At 33.9% G+C, this 18,843-nt stretch overlaps 1 protein-coding gene across 1 annotated transcript in view; it reads right to left on the bottom strand.

Moving 5' to 3' along the window:
- Positions 1–18,843, bottom strand: part of ANKHD1 (ankyrin repeat and KH domain containing 1) — a 118,840-nt gene that overhangs the window by 59,796 nt on the left and 40,201 nt on the right. Inside the window, exons 8-10 of the mRNA NM_001204095.1 lie at positions 8,940–9,177; positions 8,267–8,458; positions 7,462–7,571 (exon numbers count right to left, since the gene is read on the bottom strand). Coding sequence (NP_001191024.1) covers positions 7,462–7,571; positions 8,267–8,458; positions 8,940–9,177 — 540 coding nt within the window. The remainder of the gene's footprint in view (positions 1–7,461; positions 7,572–8,266; positions 8,459–8,939; positions 9,178–18,843) is intronic.

The raw sequence follows: 18,843 nt of genomic DNA, 5'->3' as shown, positions 1-18,843 counted from the left end.
TCAGAAGTTTATGAATAAATAAATGATCAATAAATTATATAGAACCCTGGGACCTGTGGGAAAAAACTGAGAAATCTATTGAAACTAATATAGAAAAATATTATAAGAAAAAATTTATGGAAGAGTATATATATATATATATATATATGTGATAAGAAACCATTCATATAAAAAAGACATATTGCTCACATACACAAACTATATATATGTTCAGGGGATAGAAATGTCTAGAAAGACAAACAACATATTGCCGAAATTAAAAAAAAAAAAAAAACTTATGAAAAAGGACCTGGTCCGCATTTCCATTACATAAGATTTAATATAGATACTAATTAATCTAAACTTTTTCTTTTGATATAAGTCCATATCAAATCTCATTTCAAAGAAATAAATTCCACGAATAAGGACGAGAGTGTTAATGCATCCTTCTTCAAATCACTTAGTTTCAAGTATTCTTAAAAAATGCCCCAAAAAGTTCATTTGGCTGCAGGATATAATCCAAGAAAAGCAAAAAGAGTCAGGAAGCCTCCTTTATGGTTAGGGATGAAAATCAGTGACAGACTATTTTGACATATTCAGAGTGCCCAATTTTCTCATTAGTGCCAAGTGCTTCAATTTTTATTAAAATATTAAAAATGTTAAAAACTCTTAAAAGCTATGGTCAAAACTACAGAGAAAATTAGTATAGCAAAAACCAAAACTCAATCTCAATAAGGAATTATACAAAACCCTGAACACTGCTAACTCTTTCTTTCAATATATGTGACTTTTCATCATACACATAAAATATCTCTGGAAAGATACAGGAAATGAACAACATTATTGCCAATGGAGAGGGAAAGTAAGTGCCCACAGGACATTTTTATGTTTTGTAATTTTGAATCATGTAAAGATATTACCTATTTAAAACTAAGGAAAAAAATTTCAATCAGTTATAAGCTTTTGTTAAACAAAAATTTAGCCACAATAACAAGGAAAATAAGCTATTGGTATAGGACCAACTTCTACTCAATATGGCAAAGACACCATAATTAGCAATGCTGTGATCGACCACACTTCTTTAGGTTGGTTCTATTTATTTACTCTGATCCATTTCACCTAAAAGAGATTCATTGTGAGCATAAAGAAAAAAACCATACTCTAGCTCATGTCCTTGGTATCCTCTCCCTCTTTCATTCCTATCTTCAAGGTGGCAGACATCTTAAAGTAAAATCGCATTCTAATTTTTGTCTCTCTTTGAACATTGCTTACATATACTTGAAACCCAAAGCTGTAAAAACAATCCTACCCAAAGGACATTTTGAAAAATTTTAAGGTATGTAAGATGAGAAGATGTAACACAAATTTATCCTACTACTTGAAATAAACTTTAACTGCAAGAAAAAAAGAATGTATTTATAATTGAATAATTCCAAAAATAACTGAGAAACTTGTATTCTTGAGGAAATAGTTCACTTAAAACAAAAATCAAAAAAAAAAAAAAAAACAAAAATCCATGACAAGGAAACTCTTCCTACTTCTTTTTTTTTTTTTTTTAAAGATTTATTTATTTATTTATTCATGAGAGAGAGAGAGGCAGAAACACAGGCAGAGGGAGAAGAAGGCTCCTTGCAAGGAGCCTGAAGCAGAACTCAATTCTGGATCCTAGGATCATGACCTGAGCTGAAGGCAGACGCTTAACCACTGAGCCGCCCAGGCGTCCCTCTTCCTACTTCTTTAATAGTATTTAAGTAGAATAAAATATTAATAGATGACTTAGGATTGAAGAGATAATGATTTAGCATTAAAATGATTATTCTTTATTTATTCTTTACCAAGTTAATTGTGTGTTTTAGGGATTAGTAACTTTCTTTTTTCTTTAAGTAGACTCCATGCCCAGCATGGGGCTCAAACTCATGACCTGGAGATCAAGACCAGAGATAAGATCAAGGGTATAGCCACCAAGGCACTCCAGGGAATAATAACTTTTATCCGTTAAGATAATCTATAAAGGGGGATCCCTGGGTGGCTCAGCGGTTTAGCGCCTGCCTTATGCCCAGGGCGCAATCCTGGAGTCCCGGGATCAAGTCCCGCGTCAGGCTCCTGCATGGAGGCTGCTTCTCCCTCTGCCTGTGTCTCTGCCTCTCTCTCTATCTCTCTCTCTCATGAATAAATAAATAAAATCTTAAAAAAAAAATCTATAAAATATTTTATGACAAGTTAAATCTGCTATCAGTTACAATTAATATCCAAAAATAATGTTTGGAGTAATTAAAATACATCTAATAGATACAAATATTTTAAGAGAGAATAATTTATATAATATTTATCACCATTATTAGTAATGATGGTTTATAATCTTAAAAAAATCATTTTCTTTAAGATCTCATAGCACTTTACATATTCTTAGACTAACAAGCACTCAAGATCATCTAGAGCATGTAATACCTCCAAATAGGCAATTCACTTGTTCTTCAGAAATCACAAAATTAGATTTCTTAAGCCAGGCAGTCAAGATCATCTGGTCTAAACTCCTCATAAAAAAAAAAAAAAAAAAGGAAGAAGAAGAGGAGGAGGACGAGGATGAGAAGAAAGACAAACAAATAAGCTTGGAGAATTTAAGTGATTTGCCCAAGGATATCCAGCAGAACCAAAGTGAGAATCTTTACAGGACTTGGTAAAATAGTTCAGAAAATAATACTAAATTTCACTTTAACAGATGGGAAATTGAGGCAAATGTTTCCTTATTGTATTAATCAGTGATTTGATGGCTATACTGAAAACGTAGATGTTCTGTCTAATGTTCCACAGCATTAGTTCTTAAACAACTAAGTGTAGCTTTTGTCACTCATTAGACCTCCATTTAGATATAGGATTATAGGATATCTTCTATAAACATTTTTTCCTATAGTAAGTTTATAGTAAGTTCTACTTTCAAATAGCAATGCTGGCCTATAAAATGCTAAGTAGGGTCACTAAATCTTTTTATATGAACCTATCTAGAATGTACTCATATTCCTAATACCTATATTAGTTGTTTATCATAGGGAGTACTCCTCGACTTTGGAATTTACTGATCGGTTATCCTATGATATACCTCTTCTAGAAATGAAAGGCCAAGGAGCTGGAGACTTATTTACCTGATTTATATATTACTTTCTCTCCCATTCCAAATTCAGCTTTGCTGCAAATACATGTGAAGGAAATTCTACAGATGACAATTATTTCTTCTATCTTAACAAATGTACCAAAGTTTTAATACTGAAATTAACATGTCATGATGAAAAGAGAAAGAATCTATCATCTTCACAAATGGTTTGAAAAATACAAACACCAAATCAAAACACCTCTGACATGTTAGCCAACACAAAGTCAAAATTAAAGGCAAACATGAGAAAAAAAGTTTTATAATCAAATTAAACTGTCATATAGTTAACAATGCAAATTCTTCTTACTGAAAAGTAATATTAAGAAGACAACTGTGGTAAAAGAAATCAAGCCATAAGTACTTTAGCTGAATCTAGCTAGCTACAGAGATGAGAACAAGTATGAAATACTAAAACTCTGCCTTCTGGTCGAAAGACCAATAATTGGGGACAATAGCTTAGAGTAATAAAAAAACACCACAGCAGGGTCTAAAAGAGTATAGGACTTGGTCAATTTCAGTTATTAAATGGTGCTATTAGTAATTTTTGATCAAAAGGTTTAGCAACAAATGTGTGAAGACACAAATAACATGAAAATTCCTTTTCAGAGAAATGAGATTAAGTAGTTTCCAAAGGCAGTTTTTAAAAGAATATATTTCTTTTAGATTTTAAGTAATGCTAATGCATTTTAATACAAACTTTCTTACAATGGGTTTACATCATATACCTATAATCATATCAAATACTAAAAACAAACATGGGCCCAATAAACAAAGATGCTATGCAGAGAAAGAAAACACATAAAGGAATAATCTTTATTTCAATATACAATGATTCCCATTACTGTAGTAACGAGATGTGAAAGATCAGGAATATATGAATTAGGGGATTTGCTAAATGTTTTCTATTTACAGAGTAGTTAAAATGATTCTGCATGCCAAACAGGGAGGATTTTCAAAAACTTCTGGAATTAATGGACCATTTTAAATTTAATTTTTTATTTTCAAGAAGAAATTTTAAGTAGCCTATTTAAGGATACTAAGCAAGTCCAAAAGTTTTAAACAGATTATTCAAATTTATTCAATTATTAAAAAGTTAGACAAGCTACATATCAATCCACAACCTCTAAATATGATATTCAGTGTTCTTTTTACTAGAAATATCTATAAATAGGGATGCCTGGGTGGCTCAGTGGTTGAGCTCTATCTGCCTTTGGCTCAGGGCAGGATCCCAGAGTCCCAAGATTGAGTCCCACATCGGGCTTCCTGCATGGAGCCTGCCTCTTCCTCTGCCTATGTCTCTGCCTCTCTCTCTGTATCTCTCATGAATAAATAAATAAAATCTTTAAAAAAATATATCTATAAATAATTTTAATTTAAAATATTTTTAAAACTAGAAAAAGTGACATTTTAAATAACTAAGTTTAAAATTAGAACATGCACATAATTTGAGGATCTACCTGAAAACACTCAAGTATACCAACAGTTCTAGCTGAGAATTTTTTTTTAAATCAATAAGAAAATTTCTACATTTCCCTTAAAACAAAGTCATCAATTATACCTACTATACATTCAGAATGAAAAGTCGTAAAAGTTTTCAGGTTCATCTCAGGCAACAATACAAGAAAACCAAATTGTTGCATTAAGAGGTTTTTAAACCATAAATAATATCCTGATTCTGGTACAAGATATTTTAAAGAATGAGAAACAACAGTTTTTAAGCTCCTTTTTACAAACTATAATATCAAAACCTTTAACTGTGAGAAAAGTTAGGCTCTCAAATCTAACAGAGAATAGGGGTTGGTTCAGACTGTGTTCCAAAGGTTGACTTGTACATCCTTATTTAAAACTGAAGGTCAAAATCGTTCCAAAAAAAATGAAGGTCCTCAGCCAGCCCACACACACAAAAATTTCATTTAACTTAAACAGCTAGCTAATGTAAGTATCAGAACCACACCAATGGGATGCCAGGGACAGAATGGGAGTGGAGAGTCTGCGAAGCAATGGACTAAATTAGTACAGCCTGAAACAGACAGTAGAAAGTGAGAGCAAAGAATGGAGGACAAGAAAGATGCTACTCTGCTACTGTCTTGTAAGGTTCAGCCAGTAAAAATTATCAGTCACTTTTTCTCAGGATTGAGATTGATCTGCCTGCTTTACTCACTTCTTATTTTTGATTATGTCTTGTTTATCCCCCTCTTGCTTACAAAGTAAAGCCTGAAATTACAAAGTTTATTTATAGGTTTTATTTTATTATTTTTTAAACATTTTATTTATTTATTCATAGAGACACAGAGAGAGAGAGAGATGCAGAGACACAGGCAGAGGGAGAAGCAGGCTTCATGCAGGGAGCCCAATGCGGGACTCGATCCAGGGTCTCCGGGATCACCACCTGGACTAAAGGTGGCGCCAAACCCACTGAGCCACCAGGGCTGCCCCTATTTATAGGTTTTAAATACCAAACTTACTATCTTTTCTCATACTTGCCACATTTTATATAAAGAATGGGTACTGCTTTTTATTAATGAGGAAAAGAACTAATATTAAAACTGAAATGTGTCTCCACAGATGGCAAAAGCATGGAAAAGGCAATATACTTTTAAAGTAAAATTCAATATATGAAGTTATTGAAAAGAAAAAAAGCTATGCATAGTTATTAAATCTAACAGTATAACAGTGAAAAATGAAAAGTTAAAAGTTCAATAAGTGAATAATTATGGTTCATTAACTTAATGGAAGAGCTAGAAATATAGAGACTATATAGCAATATGGAAAAGATTATGACAGAACACAATGGAAAAAATAGAAAACTATATTACACTATGGTTATAATTATACATTAATATGAATGCAAAGGTAGATTGCAAAATAGAATAAACAATTATATTAGATTAACAATATTACCCTTCTACTTAAGATATATATTTATCTGAGCCACTTTTTTAATTGTACATTTTGAATGTAAAATAGTATGATAAATTCAAATCTTTTGATTCTTCTGAGGAATTCTAATCACACTCTGTATAATTCCAGACCAACAAAAATAAAACACTTAAAAATATTTCATAATAGATTTTTAATTCCATCAAAATCAGTAAGGTTTTCTATATATTATGGTTTCTCTTTTTACTATAGAATATTTTCAGAGTAATTCTCAAAAGATTAAGAAAATGACTTTGCATAGAAAAATGGAAGAGGGAAGTCAGATAAGAATTTAGAGGATAAGAGTATTAAATTTGCATATAGCTTTTATGCTATACCCTATTTCTTTATTTTAAGTGATGAAATATTTCAATTCTTAATTTTTATGGATGACCCAAAGCAAGTCTAAAAAAGGAAAGAAGGCAGAAAATTGATATCTACTTAACATATCACTCTGAATACTTTTCAAGCAAAAAATGAATACCTTTCAGAAATTCAGACCTAATGGGGAAGATCCTGATTGATGAAAATGAATCTTATTGTTATCCTTATAATATGTATCAGTAGAAATAGTGATAAATAAAGAGCATAAATGCATAGTATATACATTTATGGTAACCAAAAATTACTTTCCAATAATGTTCTCAGTTATCTATGTGGGAATGTCTATTACTTGAAATGGTTTAAAAGGCAGTATTTCCACAGGTTTTTCTAAATAATGTATCAGTTCTCTACAACATTTATAGCTGTCTATGTCTCACACAGATTTTTAAGAAATATATAAGGAAATTTGGAGAAAACTCTAGAAAGCAGTTTAAAGTACCCTCACAAAATAAAAATTAGCCAAAGCACGCATTTCATCAAGAAGTATGAATTTTTAAACTATTTACAATTCCCCATAGTTGTAAAGATTATTACACATACGAACCTGCCATCTAATTTGAAACTTTGAAAAGCCAAAATAGAAAACACTAGAAGAACAGAGAAAGAATAGAATGCTGTAATAATGTTTTATTTAGAGGACAGTAGCTTTGTTTTTAAATGTCAAACTAAAGAAACAAAAGAAATCAAAGTGATTTATAGGTTATTCTATTCTGTAAACATATCATTTAAATTATGATATGTCTACAAAGAGCAGTTTAAAAAGTTCAGGAATGTCAAATGGGATTGGGGTGAGTGGAAGAAATGAACTAACAGTTTTACCTAGCAAAGAAACAGTGTGCCCTATTAAAAACTAAGTACTTTCAAATATATTTAAGAAAACCAATAACTACAACTATAAATAACTTTTTTTAAGTTATTTTATACAAAGTCTGTAAACTATTGATCTCCTTTAGAAATATTTTCTAAATGTGAAAAACAAATGAAGAAATATCAACATTCACATAAAAAAATAAAAAATAAAAATATCTTACTAAATCAGCTCCTGCTTGAAGTAAAACATCTGCAACATCCGTATGTCCATTTTCGCAAGCATAGGTTAAGGCTGTGTCTCCTGTTGCTGTTGTAGCATGAACATTAGCACCTAGTAAGCAAATAACAAAACAAAACAAATATTTACTTTATGAACTGTAAAGTTTTATTAAATAGTCCAATTTCACAATTTGATGAAATTGATGAATTCAAAGTTTTAAAATATTATAGGATATTTTAAGTATCCTAACTTTCTTTTATGTCTTTAGGCACACAGAAAGGAACTGTACCAGGGGCTCCTGGGTGTCTCAATTGGTTAAGCATCTGCCTTTGGCTCAGGTCATGATCCAAGGGTCCTGGGATTGAGCCCTGCATTTGGCTCGTCGCTCACCGGGGGAATCTGTTTGTCCCTCTGCCCTTTGCCCTGCACATGCATGCTCTCTCGCTCTCTCTCCAGTAAATAAAATATTTTTAAAAAGTGTCAAAATACAACCTCTATAATGTCATCCTCACTTCCTCTTACTAATAGAGACTAAAAAAAAATAAATTCTCTCTTCCAGAAGCCACAAACTATTCAATGGAGAGAGAAGGTCAATGAGAAGGCTATGGTCACGAAGCAAACATTAATAACAATAAGAAAATGTCTTAAAATGAGATTTTTAAAGATTTAGGAGCCTAGGAAGAGCAGTCAAATTGTGGAGCTGGCTTTCAACTTTTGTAGTTATGAAAAAGTTAAGATTAATTGGCAAAGTTATGAAAACAATATAAAAAAGCCTTTTCCTAAAAGGCATTTTTAAAGCCACATACCGGCAGCCAATAAATATTTAACCAGTTCAAGGTGTCCCTCCTGTGAAGCCTCCATCAGAGGTGTGGAGCAGCCAAGTTCTATATCAGCCCCTGCCTTAATCAAGAAGTCTGCAACTTCAGAAAATCCTCCACAACAAGCCAAGGTCAGAGCAGTTTCTTGGGTTTCTTCTGTCTGGGCATTTATATTTGCTCCTGAGAGAAAAGCACAAAAATTGATAAACTAGCTGCAATAGATTTATGATAAAGATATTTTCTAAACTGTGTTAATCATCTCTCCCTACTTCTGAGATTCCTTCTAGGGTGATGATAATTTATTTTACCATCAATGTAAAAAAATATTTAAGTTGTAGTAAACTTCCTTGATACTCAACACAAGCCATCCAAAGAAAATCGATTTCTTTATTAAAGAAGTAAAACTAGGGGTGCTTGGGTGGCTCAGTTGGTTAAGCATCTGCCTTCGGCTCAGGTCATGATTCTGGGGTCCTAGGATCAAGTCCCACATTGGGCTCCCTGCTTGCTGTGGAGCCTGCTTCTCCCTTTCTTTCCCTCTGCTGCTCCCCCTGCTTGTGCTTGGTCTCTCTCTCTCTCTCTCCCCATCAAATGAATAAATAAAATCTTAAAAAAAAAAAAAAAAAAAGAAGAAGAAGAAGAAGAAGAAGTAAAACTACTTTACCTTGTGCTAGGAGGAGTGCCACCATCTCTTCATGGCCTTCCCGAGCAGCTTCCATCAAGGGAGTATATCCTTCATCATTTACTTCTTCTAGATTTGCTCCCCTTTCAATAAGTAGAGCTGCCAATTCAACGTGTCCTCCACAGGCAGCTAGCGTTAACGGAGATTCGAATGAATCTGCAGGCATATTCACTTGAGCACCACTATCCAAAAGCAAACGTGCTACCTCTACATGTCCATCCTGCAGATTTTTAGAAGTAAGGCAAGAAGGAAGGAATTTATGTTGTTGTTTGAGATTTTTTTTTTTTTTGAGATTTTTTAATTGGGAGAAAAGAGGTAAGAATTGAGGAAAGACAGAAAGGAAGAAAAGGAGATGCACCTTAGAGCCATACATATTACCATGTTCATCTGAGAAACTTGAGATATCTTATCAAAAATTCCATTAAAATTACCTTACCTCACTTTTAAACAAACCCAAAATTTTATATAAGAATCAGATTTGTGACATGCATTAACAATTCCAAACAATTTCAAATTTTCACATTCTTTGAAAAAGTTCAAAACCGTTAAATCCATAGACAATAATACTTAAAATAATTACTGTTTATACTACTGCCAAGTCAAATATAACTATACCCTCAAACCTAGGTGTCCTATTTAAGTGTAGAAACTGTATTAGATCTATTTAAGAAACAAAGACTTGACAAAAAAATAACAACAAATTCTATGAAGTCATTACCACTTGGGATTATGTCACCAAGGAAAACTCCTGTGGACCCATAGTACCCTATATTTTTCCTCAGCACTAGCTCATTGCAATGAAAGAAAGATTTTACAAAGATGTAAAAATAAATTATCTATTCACTTGTAAATAATATTACCATGGACCCATTTGCATAGACAGTAAGGCAATTAATAAAACATTCTCTTGGTAATTCATTCTATCCCTCTATTGCCATAAATATCTTTCTTTAGTTTCAAATTCTTTACTTCAAAATTTTATACAGGCCTTAACTCTTATAGCATATAAAGTCAAATGCTGTGCTGTCCTGTAATTCAAAAATGACCAAAATACTGCTAATGAAAGGTAAAGACTGAGTATAAAATAAGGTTTTATAAGGTTGGGCAATTCTCTTATTAAAGAATTAAAGAACCCTTAATTAAATATTAAATTTCAGTATCTATCAAGAGTTTCGTTATATTCAACTAAATTACTAGACCAGCTTTAATCACTTTTGACATATCAAAAACAAATGAACTGGCATTAAAATTACACATTTATTCAAACTAAAATAAAATTCTAGCTTTACTACTAAACACTAATATTTCAAATACATATAAAATAATGCATAATAAACTTAATACATAATTTGTTTAAAATATGTTTTATTTTACATGTAAGTTATTTGGTGTTTGAAATACATTTTTAATGGAAAGAAAACAGAAGTTATAAGTATTCACAGATCAGGGAACTACCATCGTGCATTGATCCTCTAGGCTCCCAGTAGTTTTGTGTGAATTTACTTCAATTTCTTTCTTGATTGTGCTACCTTATCTTGAGTACATACATTAAGACAGAAGTTACAGTAAGCACTTTTTCTTTAATAAAAAAGTATTAATTTTGTCAAAGGAGAAAAAAGAATGAAGTAAAAACAGAATAATCCAATCTTAAAGGTCTAAAAGAATCATTAGAATTTTTTAAAATTCTAAGACTTTAGTCAGTAGCTGATACTGGACTCATTCTATCATAAACAACTTTAAAATTAGGGAAAAATAGATAAAGCAACCGGCGGCACTGAATAGCAACCAACCTGAGGCTAAGCACCAAAAAAGGCAGCACATATGATGAACCCTACATTCACTTTAGCTTTCGTTCTTTAGGCATCTTCTAAGCCATGGTCTAAGGAAACTGAGGCTAAACAGAGTGAAGATCTCTTTCAGCCAAGAAAACAAAGATCAGAATACAAAGTAGCCAAGACAGTTGGGACATGAGGAGTATGGGCAAGATACCTGAGAAAAAGAAAATACAGAGGAATCTCAAAAATCTGTATAAAATTATCTTCAGATACTTGGGCAAATCCTGAGTTGAACACACCAAAAATGACATTCCTGAATGCCTAGCAGAGAATGACTGCTGGAAGGTTGAAGACCTCAATCAGAATAGAAAGACCAATGGTGAATATCCAGGCTTTCAAAGGCGATGGTAGAGAGCCATACCTAAGGAGTAGCCAAAGATCAAGGAGTAAGGAACTAGGAGTAGAAGAGTCAAGCTGAAATTAACCCTCAGAATAAATACTGGTAGTTTAACTGCCTGCTAGAACAAACATAACAGTTTTACAAGAAGGATAGGAAATCCTTGAAAAGGATCCTTGAAAAGGGATCATCTACAGCATATGGCTTACAAATAAAAATACCAGACACATTAAAAGGGAGGAAAATGTACTGATTGTCAATATATACAATAACCAATAAAATTAGACCTAGAACTAAATCAAATATAAGAGATGGAAGAAAAGGACCACTGATGCTATATTAAAGAAAATAGGGATGCCGGGTGGCTTAGTGGTTGAGAGTGTCTGCCTTCACTCAGGGCGTGATCCCAGGGTCTAGGGATCAAGTCCCACATCGGGCTCCCTGCGAAGAGCCTGCTTCTCCATCTGCCTATGTCTCTGCTTATTTTTCTGTGTCTCTCATGAATAAATAAATTAAAATCTTCTTTAAAAATTAAATAAATTAATAAATAAAGGGGGAAAATGGAGAAAATTAATTTACAAATTTTAACATAGGGTCAGGAAATAAGAACATCATATCAACAATTACACTTAGCCATAAATGGTCTAACCAAACCAATTAAAAAACAAAGATGGACAGAATGGATTACAAAACATGAACTAAAAAATATGTTGTCTGCAAAAAACTCACTTTAGTATAACAATATAGGCATATCACACATATCAAAGATTGAAAGGAAAGGATAAAAACATTTATCAGGGAAACAATCGATGGAAAACTGATTAGTATCAGGAGCTATGTTAACAAAAGAGACTTCAGAACAAAGAAGATTACCAGACAAAGAGAGAAACATCACATAATGATAAAAGGCTCAATCACAAAGAAGACATAGCAATTCTAAAAATGTATAGGTACCAAGCAACAGAGCTCCAGCATGTGGGAAAAAAAATGAAATGCAACTAAAAGAACTACATAAATCCACAAGTACAACTGAAAATTTTAACACAAGTCCCTCAATAATTGTTAGAAAAACTAGACAGCAAATCAGAAAGAATGTAGAAGAACTCTACCATTAACCAACAGGATCTAACATTTACAGAACACCCTACCACAACCAGCAGAATATAGTTTCTTCAACAAACGATATTGGGAAAACTGGACTGCTATATACAAAAGAAGGAAAAAGGTTCAGTTTCTTACACCATACATAAAAATAAACTCAATTGGGGAGACTGGGTGGTTCACTCAGTTAAGTGTCTGCCTTCAGCTCAGGTCATGATCCCAGAGTCCTGGGAAACATGCATCAGGCTCCCTGCAACAGGTTCCCTGCTCAGTGGGGAGTCTGCTTCTCCCTCACCCTCTGCCCTTACCCCCACTTATGTGTGCACACCCATACTCATGCTCTCTCTCAAATAAAAAAAGAAATAAAATCCTTTTCTTAAAGATTTTATTTATTTATTTGTTTATTTTAATAATAAATTTATTTTTTATTGCTGTTCAATTTGCCAACATACAGAATAACACCCAGTGTTCATCCCGTCAAGTGCCCCCCTCAGTGCCCGTAACCCATTCACCCCTACCCCTTCTTCCTCCCCTTCCACCACCCCTAGTTCGTTTCCCAGAGTTGGGAGTCTTTATGTTCTGTCTCCCTTTCTGATATTTCCTACCCATTTCTTCTCCCTTCCCTTCTATTCCCTTTCACTATTATTTATATTCCCCAAATGAATGAGAACATATAATGTTTGTCCTTCTCCGATTGACTCATTTCACTCAGCATAATACCCTCCAGTTCCATCCACATTGAAGCAAATGGTGGGTATTTGTCATTTCTAATAGCTGAGTAATATTCCATTGTATACATAAACCACATCTTTATCCATTCATCTTTCGATGGACACCGAGGCTCCTTCCGCAGTTTGGCTATTGTGGACATTGCTGCTATAAACATCAGGGTGCAGGTGTCCCGGCGTTTCATTGCATCTGTATCTTTGGCGTAAATCCCCAACAGTGCAATTGCTAGGTCGTAGGGCAGGTCTATTTTTAACTCTTTGAGGAACCACAGTTTTCCAGAGTGGCTGCACCAAGTCATATTCCCACCAACAGTGTAAGAGGGTTCCCTTTTCTCCACATCCTCTCCAACATTGGTGGTTTCCTTGTTAATTTTCCCCATTCTCACTGGTGTGAGGTTGTATCTCATTGTGGTTTTGATTTGTATTTCCCTGATGGCAAGTGATGCAGAGCATTTTCTCATGTGAGTGTTGGCCATGTCTATGTCTTCCTCTGTGAGATTTCTGTTCATGTCTTTTGCCCATTTCATGATTGGATTGTTTGTTTCTTTGCTGTTGAGTTTAATAAGTTCTTTATAGATCTTGGAAACTAGCCCTTTATCTGATACGTCATTTGCAAATATCTGCTCCCATTCTGTAGGTTGTCTTTTAGTTTTGTTGACTGTATCCTTTGCTGTGCAAAAGCTTCTTATTTTGATGAAGTCCCAATAGTTCATTTTTGCTTTTGTTTCTTTTGCGTTCAGGGATGTATCTTGCAAGAAGTTATTGTGGCCGAGTTCAAAAAGGGTGTTGCCTGTGTTCTCCTCTAGGATTTTGATGGAATCTTGTCTCACATTGAGATCTTTCATCCATTTTGAGTTTATCTTTGTGTATGGTGAAAGAGAGTGGTCTAGTTTCATTCTTCTGCATGTGGATGTCCAATTTTCCCAGCACCATTTATTGAAGAGACTGCCTTTTTTCCAGTGGATAGTCTTTCCTCCTTTGTCGAGTATTAGTTGACCATAAAGTTGAGGGTCCACTTCTGGATTCTCTATTCTGTTTCATTGATCTATGTGTCTGTTTTTGTGCCAGTACCACACTGTCTTGATGACCACAGCTTCTACAACCTGAAATCTGGCATTGTGATGCCCCCAGCTATGGTTTTCTTTTTTAAAATTCTCCTGGCTATTCGGGGTCTTTTCTGATTCCACACAAATCTTAAAATAATTTGTTCTAACTCTCTGAAGAAAGTCCATGGTATTTTGATAGGGATTTATTTATTTATTTGAGAGAGAGAGAGCGTGTGAGCATGAGCGGGGGCGGGGGGGCGGGGGGGGAGGCAGACTCCCACTGAGTAGAATCCAATGTGAGGTTCAATCCTAGGACCCTGAGATCATGACCTGAACCAAAGGCAGATGACCAACCAAATGAACCACCCAGATGCCCCAAAAATAAATAAAATCTTTTTAAAATAATAAAATAAATAAACTCAGTGGATAAAAAAAAACCTAAATGTGAGACCTGACCATAAAAATCCTAGAAATCACAGGCAGTAATTTCTCTCATATTGGCCATACCAACATTTTTCTAGATATGTCTCCAGAGGTAAGGGAAATAAAAGCAAAAATAAACTACTGAGACTACCTCAAAATAAAAAGCTTTTGCATAGTTAAGGAAACAATCATCAAAATTAAAAGATAACCTACTGAATGGGAGAAGGTATCTGCAAGTGACATATCTGATAAAGTGGTAGTATCAAAATGTATTAAGAACTTACACAACTCACACCCAAAAAACAAATTCTCCAATTTAAAATGGGAAGAAGAGGGATGCCTGGGTGGCTCAGCAGTTGAACGGTTGAACGTCTGCCTTTGGTTCAGGGCCTGATCTCAGATTCCCACGATCGAGTCCTACATCAGGCTCTTTGCATGGAGCTGCTTCTCCTCCCTCTGCCTGTATCTCTGCCTCTCTCTTCCTGTGTCTCTCATGAATAAATAAATAAACTATTTTAAAATTTTTAAATTAAATTAAAATTTTAAAATGGGAAGAAGACATGAATAGACATTTCTTTAAAGAAGACATACCAATGGCCAAGAGATACATGAAAAGATACTCAACATTACTCATCATCAGGGAAATGCAAATCAAAACTACAATGAAATATCACCTCACAACAGTCATAGTGGGTAAAATCTACAACACAAGAAATGGCAAGTGTTGGCAAAGAGAAAAAGGAACGCTTGTGGTCGACTGGTAAGAATACAAACTGGTGCAGCTGCTGTGGAAAACAGTATGGAGGTTCACAAGTAATTAAAAATAGAACTACTGTACAATCCAGTAATTGTGCACTACTGGGTATTTATCCAAAGAATACAGAAACACTAATTCAAAAGGATATATGTACCCCTATGTTTATTGCAGCATTATTTGTAATAGCCAAATTATGGAAGCAGCCCAAGTGTCCATCAATAAATAAATGGATATAAAAAATAATAATAACAAATAAATAGAGAGATAAAGAAGATGTGGTGTGTGTGTATATATACACACATATATACATACACAATAGAACAGAATATTATTCAGCCATTAAAAAAGAATGAAATCTTGACATCTGCAACAACATGGAGTTAGAGTATAACGCTTAAGTTAAATAAGTCAGAAAAAGACCATATGACTGCATTCATACACAGAACTTAAGAAACAGGGATCCCTGGGTGGCGCAGCGGTTTGGCGCCTGCCTTTGGCCCAGGGCGCGATCCTGGAGACCCGGGATCGAATCCCACGTCGGGCTCCCGGTGCATGGAGCCTGCTTCTCCCTCTGCCTGTGTCTCTGCCTCTCTCTCTCTCTCTGTGTGACTATCAAATAAAAATTAAAAAAAAAAAAAAAAAAAAAAAAAAAAAAAAAAGAAACAAAACAAATGGGGCAGCCCAGGTGGTTCAGAGGTTTAGCACTGCCTTCAGCCCAGGGCATGATCCTGGAGACCCAGGATCGAGTCCCACATCAGTCTCCCTGCATGGAGCCTGCTTCTCCCTCTGCCTGTGTCTCTCTGCCTCTCTTTCTCTCTGTGTCTCTCATGAATAAATAAAATCTTTAAAAAAAAAAAAAAAACAAAAAAAAAGTGAACAAAGGGGAAAAAAAGAGAAAGAAACCAAGAAATAGACTCTTAACTACAGAGAACAAAATGATGGTTACCAGAGGGGAGGTGGGTAGGGGGATGGACAAAATACACGGTGTGTATTTTGAAGAGTACACTTATTATGATAAGCACTAGTAATGTATAGAATTGTTGAATCAGAATATTATATACCCAAAACTAATATTAAACTGTATGTTAACTATACTGAAATGAAATTTAAAAAAATTTTTTTTAATTACACAAGCTAGACACAATTAAAGGAACTGAAAAAAGACTAAACACAAAACTGACAGAAGGAAATAAAGGTTAAAAGAGAGATGAATGAAATAGAGAAAAATCAATGAAATCAAAAGCTGGTTCTTTGAAAGGGTAAATAAAAATGAGAAACCTTTAGCTAGATGGACAAAGAAAAAAATTAGTAAAATCAGAAATGAAAGTAGGGACAGTACTACCACTTCTACAGAAATAAAAAGGATTATAAGACAGCACATCAGGTCACTTAGGTGGCTCAGTGGTTAAGTGTCTGCCTTTGGCTCAGTTCATGATCTCGGGGTCCTGGGTTCGAGTCCCTCCTCCGGTTCCCTACAGGGAGCCTGCTTCTTTCTCTGGCTATGTCTCTGCCTCTCTCTTTCATGAATAAATAAATAAAATCTTAAGAAAAAAAAAAAGACAGCACATCAGTTGTATGCCAACAAAATGAATAACCTAGATGAAATGGACAAATTCCAAGAAACACAAAGTCTATAAAGACTAACTCACAAAGAAATAGAAAATTTGAATAGAACTTTAATAAAGGGATTGAACCAGTAATTTCAAAAAAATCTCCCAATAAAGAAAACTCATGGATCTGATGGCTCTTTGGTGAATTCTACCAAACATTAAAAAAGAATTAACACTCATCCTTCTCAAACTTCTTCAAAAAATTGAAGATGAGGGAATACTTAACTCATTCTATGAGACTAGCATTACCCTGATATCAAACTCAGCCACAGGTTCTATAAGAAAAAGTACAGACCAATGTCTTTTATGAATAGCAAATGCTAAAATCCCCAACAAAATACTAGCAAAGTGAATTCAGCAGCATATTAAAAGGTTTATCCTTGATCCACCATGATCAACGAGGATTTATTCCTAGGAATTCAAGGATGGCTCAACATAAGAAAATAAAACAATATAACATACCACATTAACAGAATAAGGGGGAAAAAAATCACAGAATCATCTCCATTGATACAAAAAAAAAGTATCTGACAAAATTCAACATAGTTTCATGATAAAAATACTCAACAAATTAGGAATAGAAGGAAGCTATCACAAAATAATACAAGTCAAGTATGAAAAATCCACAGCAAACATCTACTCAATGGTGAAAGACGGAAAGCTTTTCTTCTAAGATCAAGAACAAGACAAGAATGCCCACTTTCACAGCTTCTCTTCAAACTGTACTGGAAGTTCTGGCCAGAACAATTAGGCAAGAAAAGTTAAAAAAAAAAAAAAAAAAAAAAGCAGCATTCAAGGAAAGGAAGAAGTAAAATTATTTCTGTTCACAGATGGTATGTACAAAACACTAAAGACTACACACAAAAAAAACTATTTGAGGGGGCAACCCTGGTGGCTCAGTGGTTTAGCACCACCTTCAGTCCAGGGCGTGATCCTGGAGACCCAGGATCGAGTCCCACATCGGGCTCCCTGCGTGGAGCCTGCTTCTCCCTCTGCCTGTGTTTCTGCCTCTCTCTCTCTAGGTGTGTGTCTCTCATGAATAAATAAATAAAAAATCTTTAAAAAAAATTATTTGAGCTTATAAATGAATTCAGCAAAGTAGCAAAATGCAAAGTTAACACATTGAAATTAGTTGCATTTCAACACATTTACAATAAGTATTCTGAAATGTATATTAGAAAAACACTTCCATTTACAATATCATCAAAAAGAATAAAATACTTAGGAATTAGTCAAGAAAGTAAAATACTTACATAATGAAAACTATAAAACATTGCTGAAAGAAATTAAAGAAGATATAAATAAGTGGAAACACATTCTATTTTCACAGATTGGAAGCCTTAATATTGTTAAGATGTCAATACTAACCAAAGCAATCTATAGATTCAATGCAATTCCTAACAAAAGCCCAATGGTGGTTTTTGGCAGAAATATAAAAGCCAATTCTAAAATTTATATGGATCTAAAGGGACCCCTGAAAACCATCTTGACAAATTAAAATAAAGCAGGAGGATTCACACTTTCTGATTTCTAAACATATACAAAACTACAGTAATCATAATATCTGGTACTGGCATAAAGATAGACATACACAAAAGGAATAAAACAGAGATCCCAGAAATAAACTCTTGCATATACGGCCAATGATTTTTGACAAGGATGTCTAGACCATTTAATTAGGAAAGGATAGTCTTTTTAACAAATGATACTGGGAAAACTGTATATCCACATGCAAAAGAATGAAGTTGGACCCTTATTTAACACCATATACAAAAATTAATGCAAAAGGGATCAAAAATCTAAAACTACAAAACTCTTAAAAGAAAACATAGGACAAAAGCTTCATGACATTGAATTTAGCAACGATTTCTTGGATATGATACCAAAGGCACAGGCATCAAAAGAAAAAATAAACAAATTGGATTTCATTAAATTAAAAAGCTTTGTATATAAAAGATACTATCAATAGAGTAAAAAGGCAACCCAGAGAATGGGAGAAAATATTTGGATATATCTATAATGGGCATAAGAGATTAATATCCAAAATAT

Source organism: Canis lupus, chromosome 2 (assembly GCF_011100685.1).
Source record: "Canis lupus familiaris isolate Mischka breed German Shepherd chromosome 2, alternate assembly UU_Cfam_GSD_1.0, whole genome shotgun sequence".
In the NCBI taxonomy this organism is placed as follows: Eukaryota; Metazoa; Chordata; class Mammalia; order Carnivora; family Canidae; genus Canis; species Canis lupus.
This window is presented reverse-complemented; position numbering and strand designations above follow the sequence as displayed.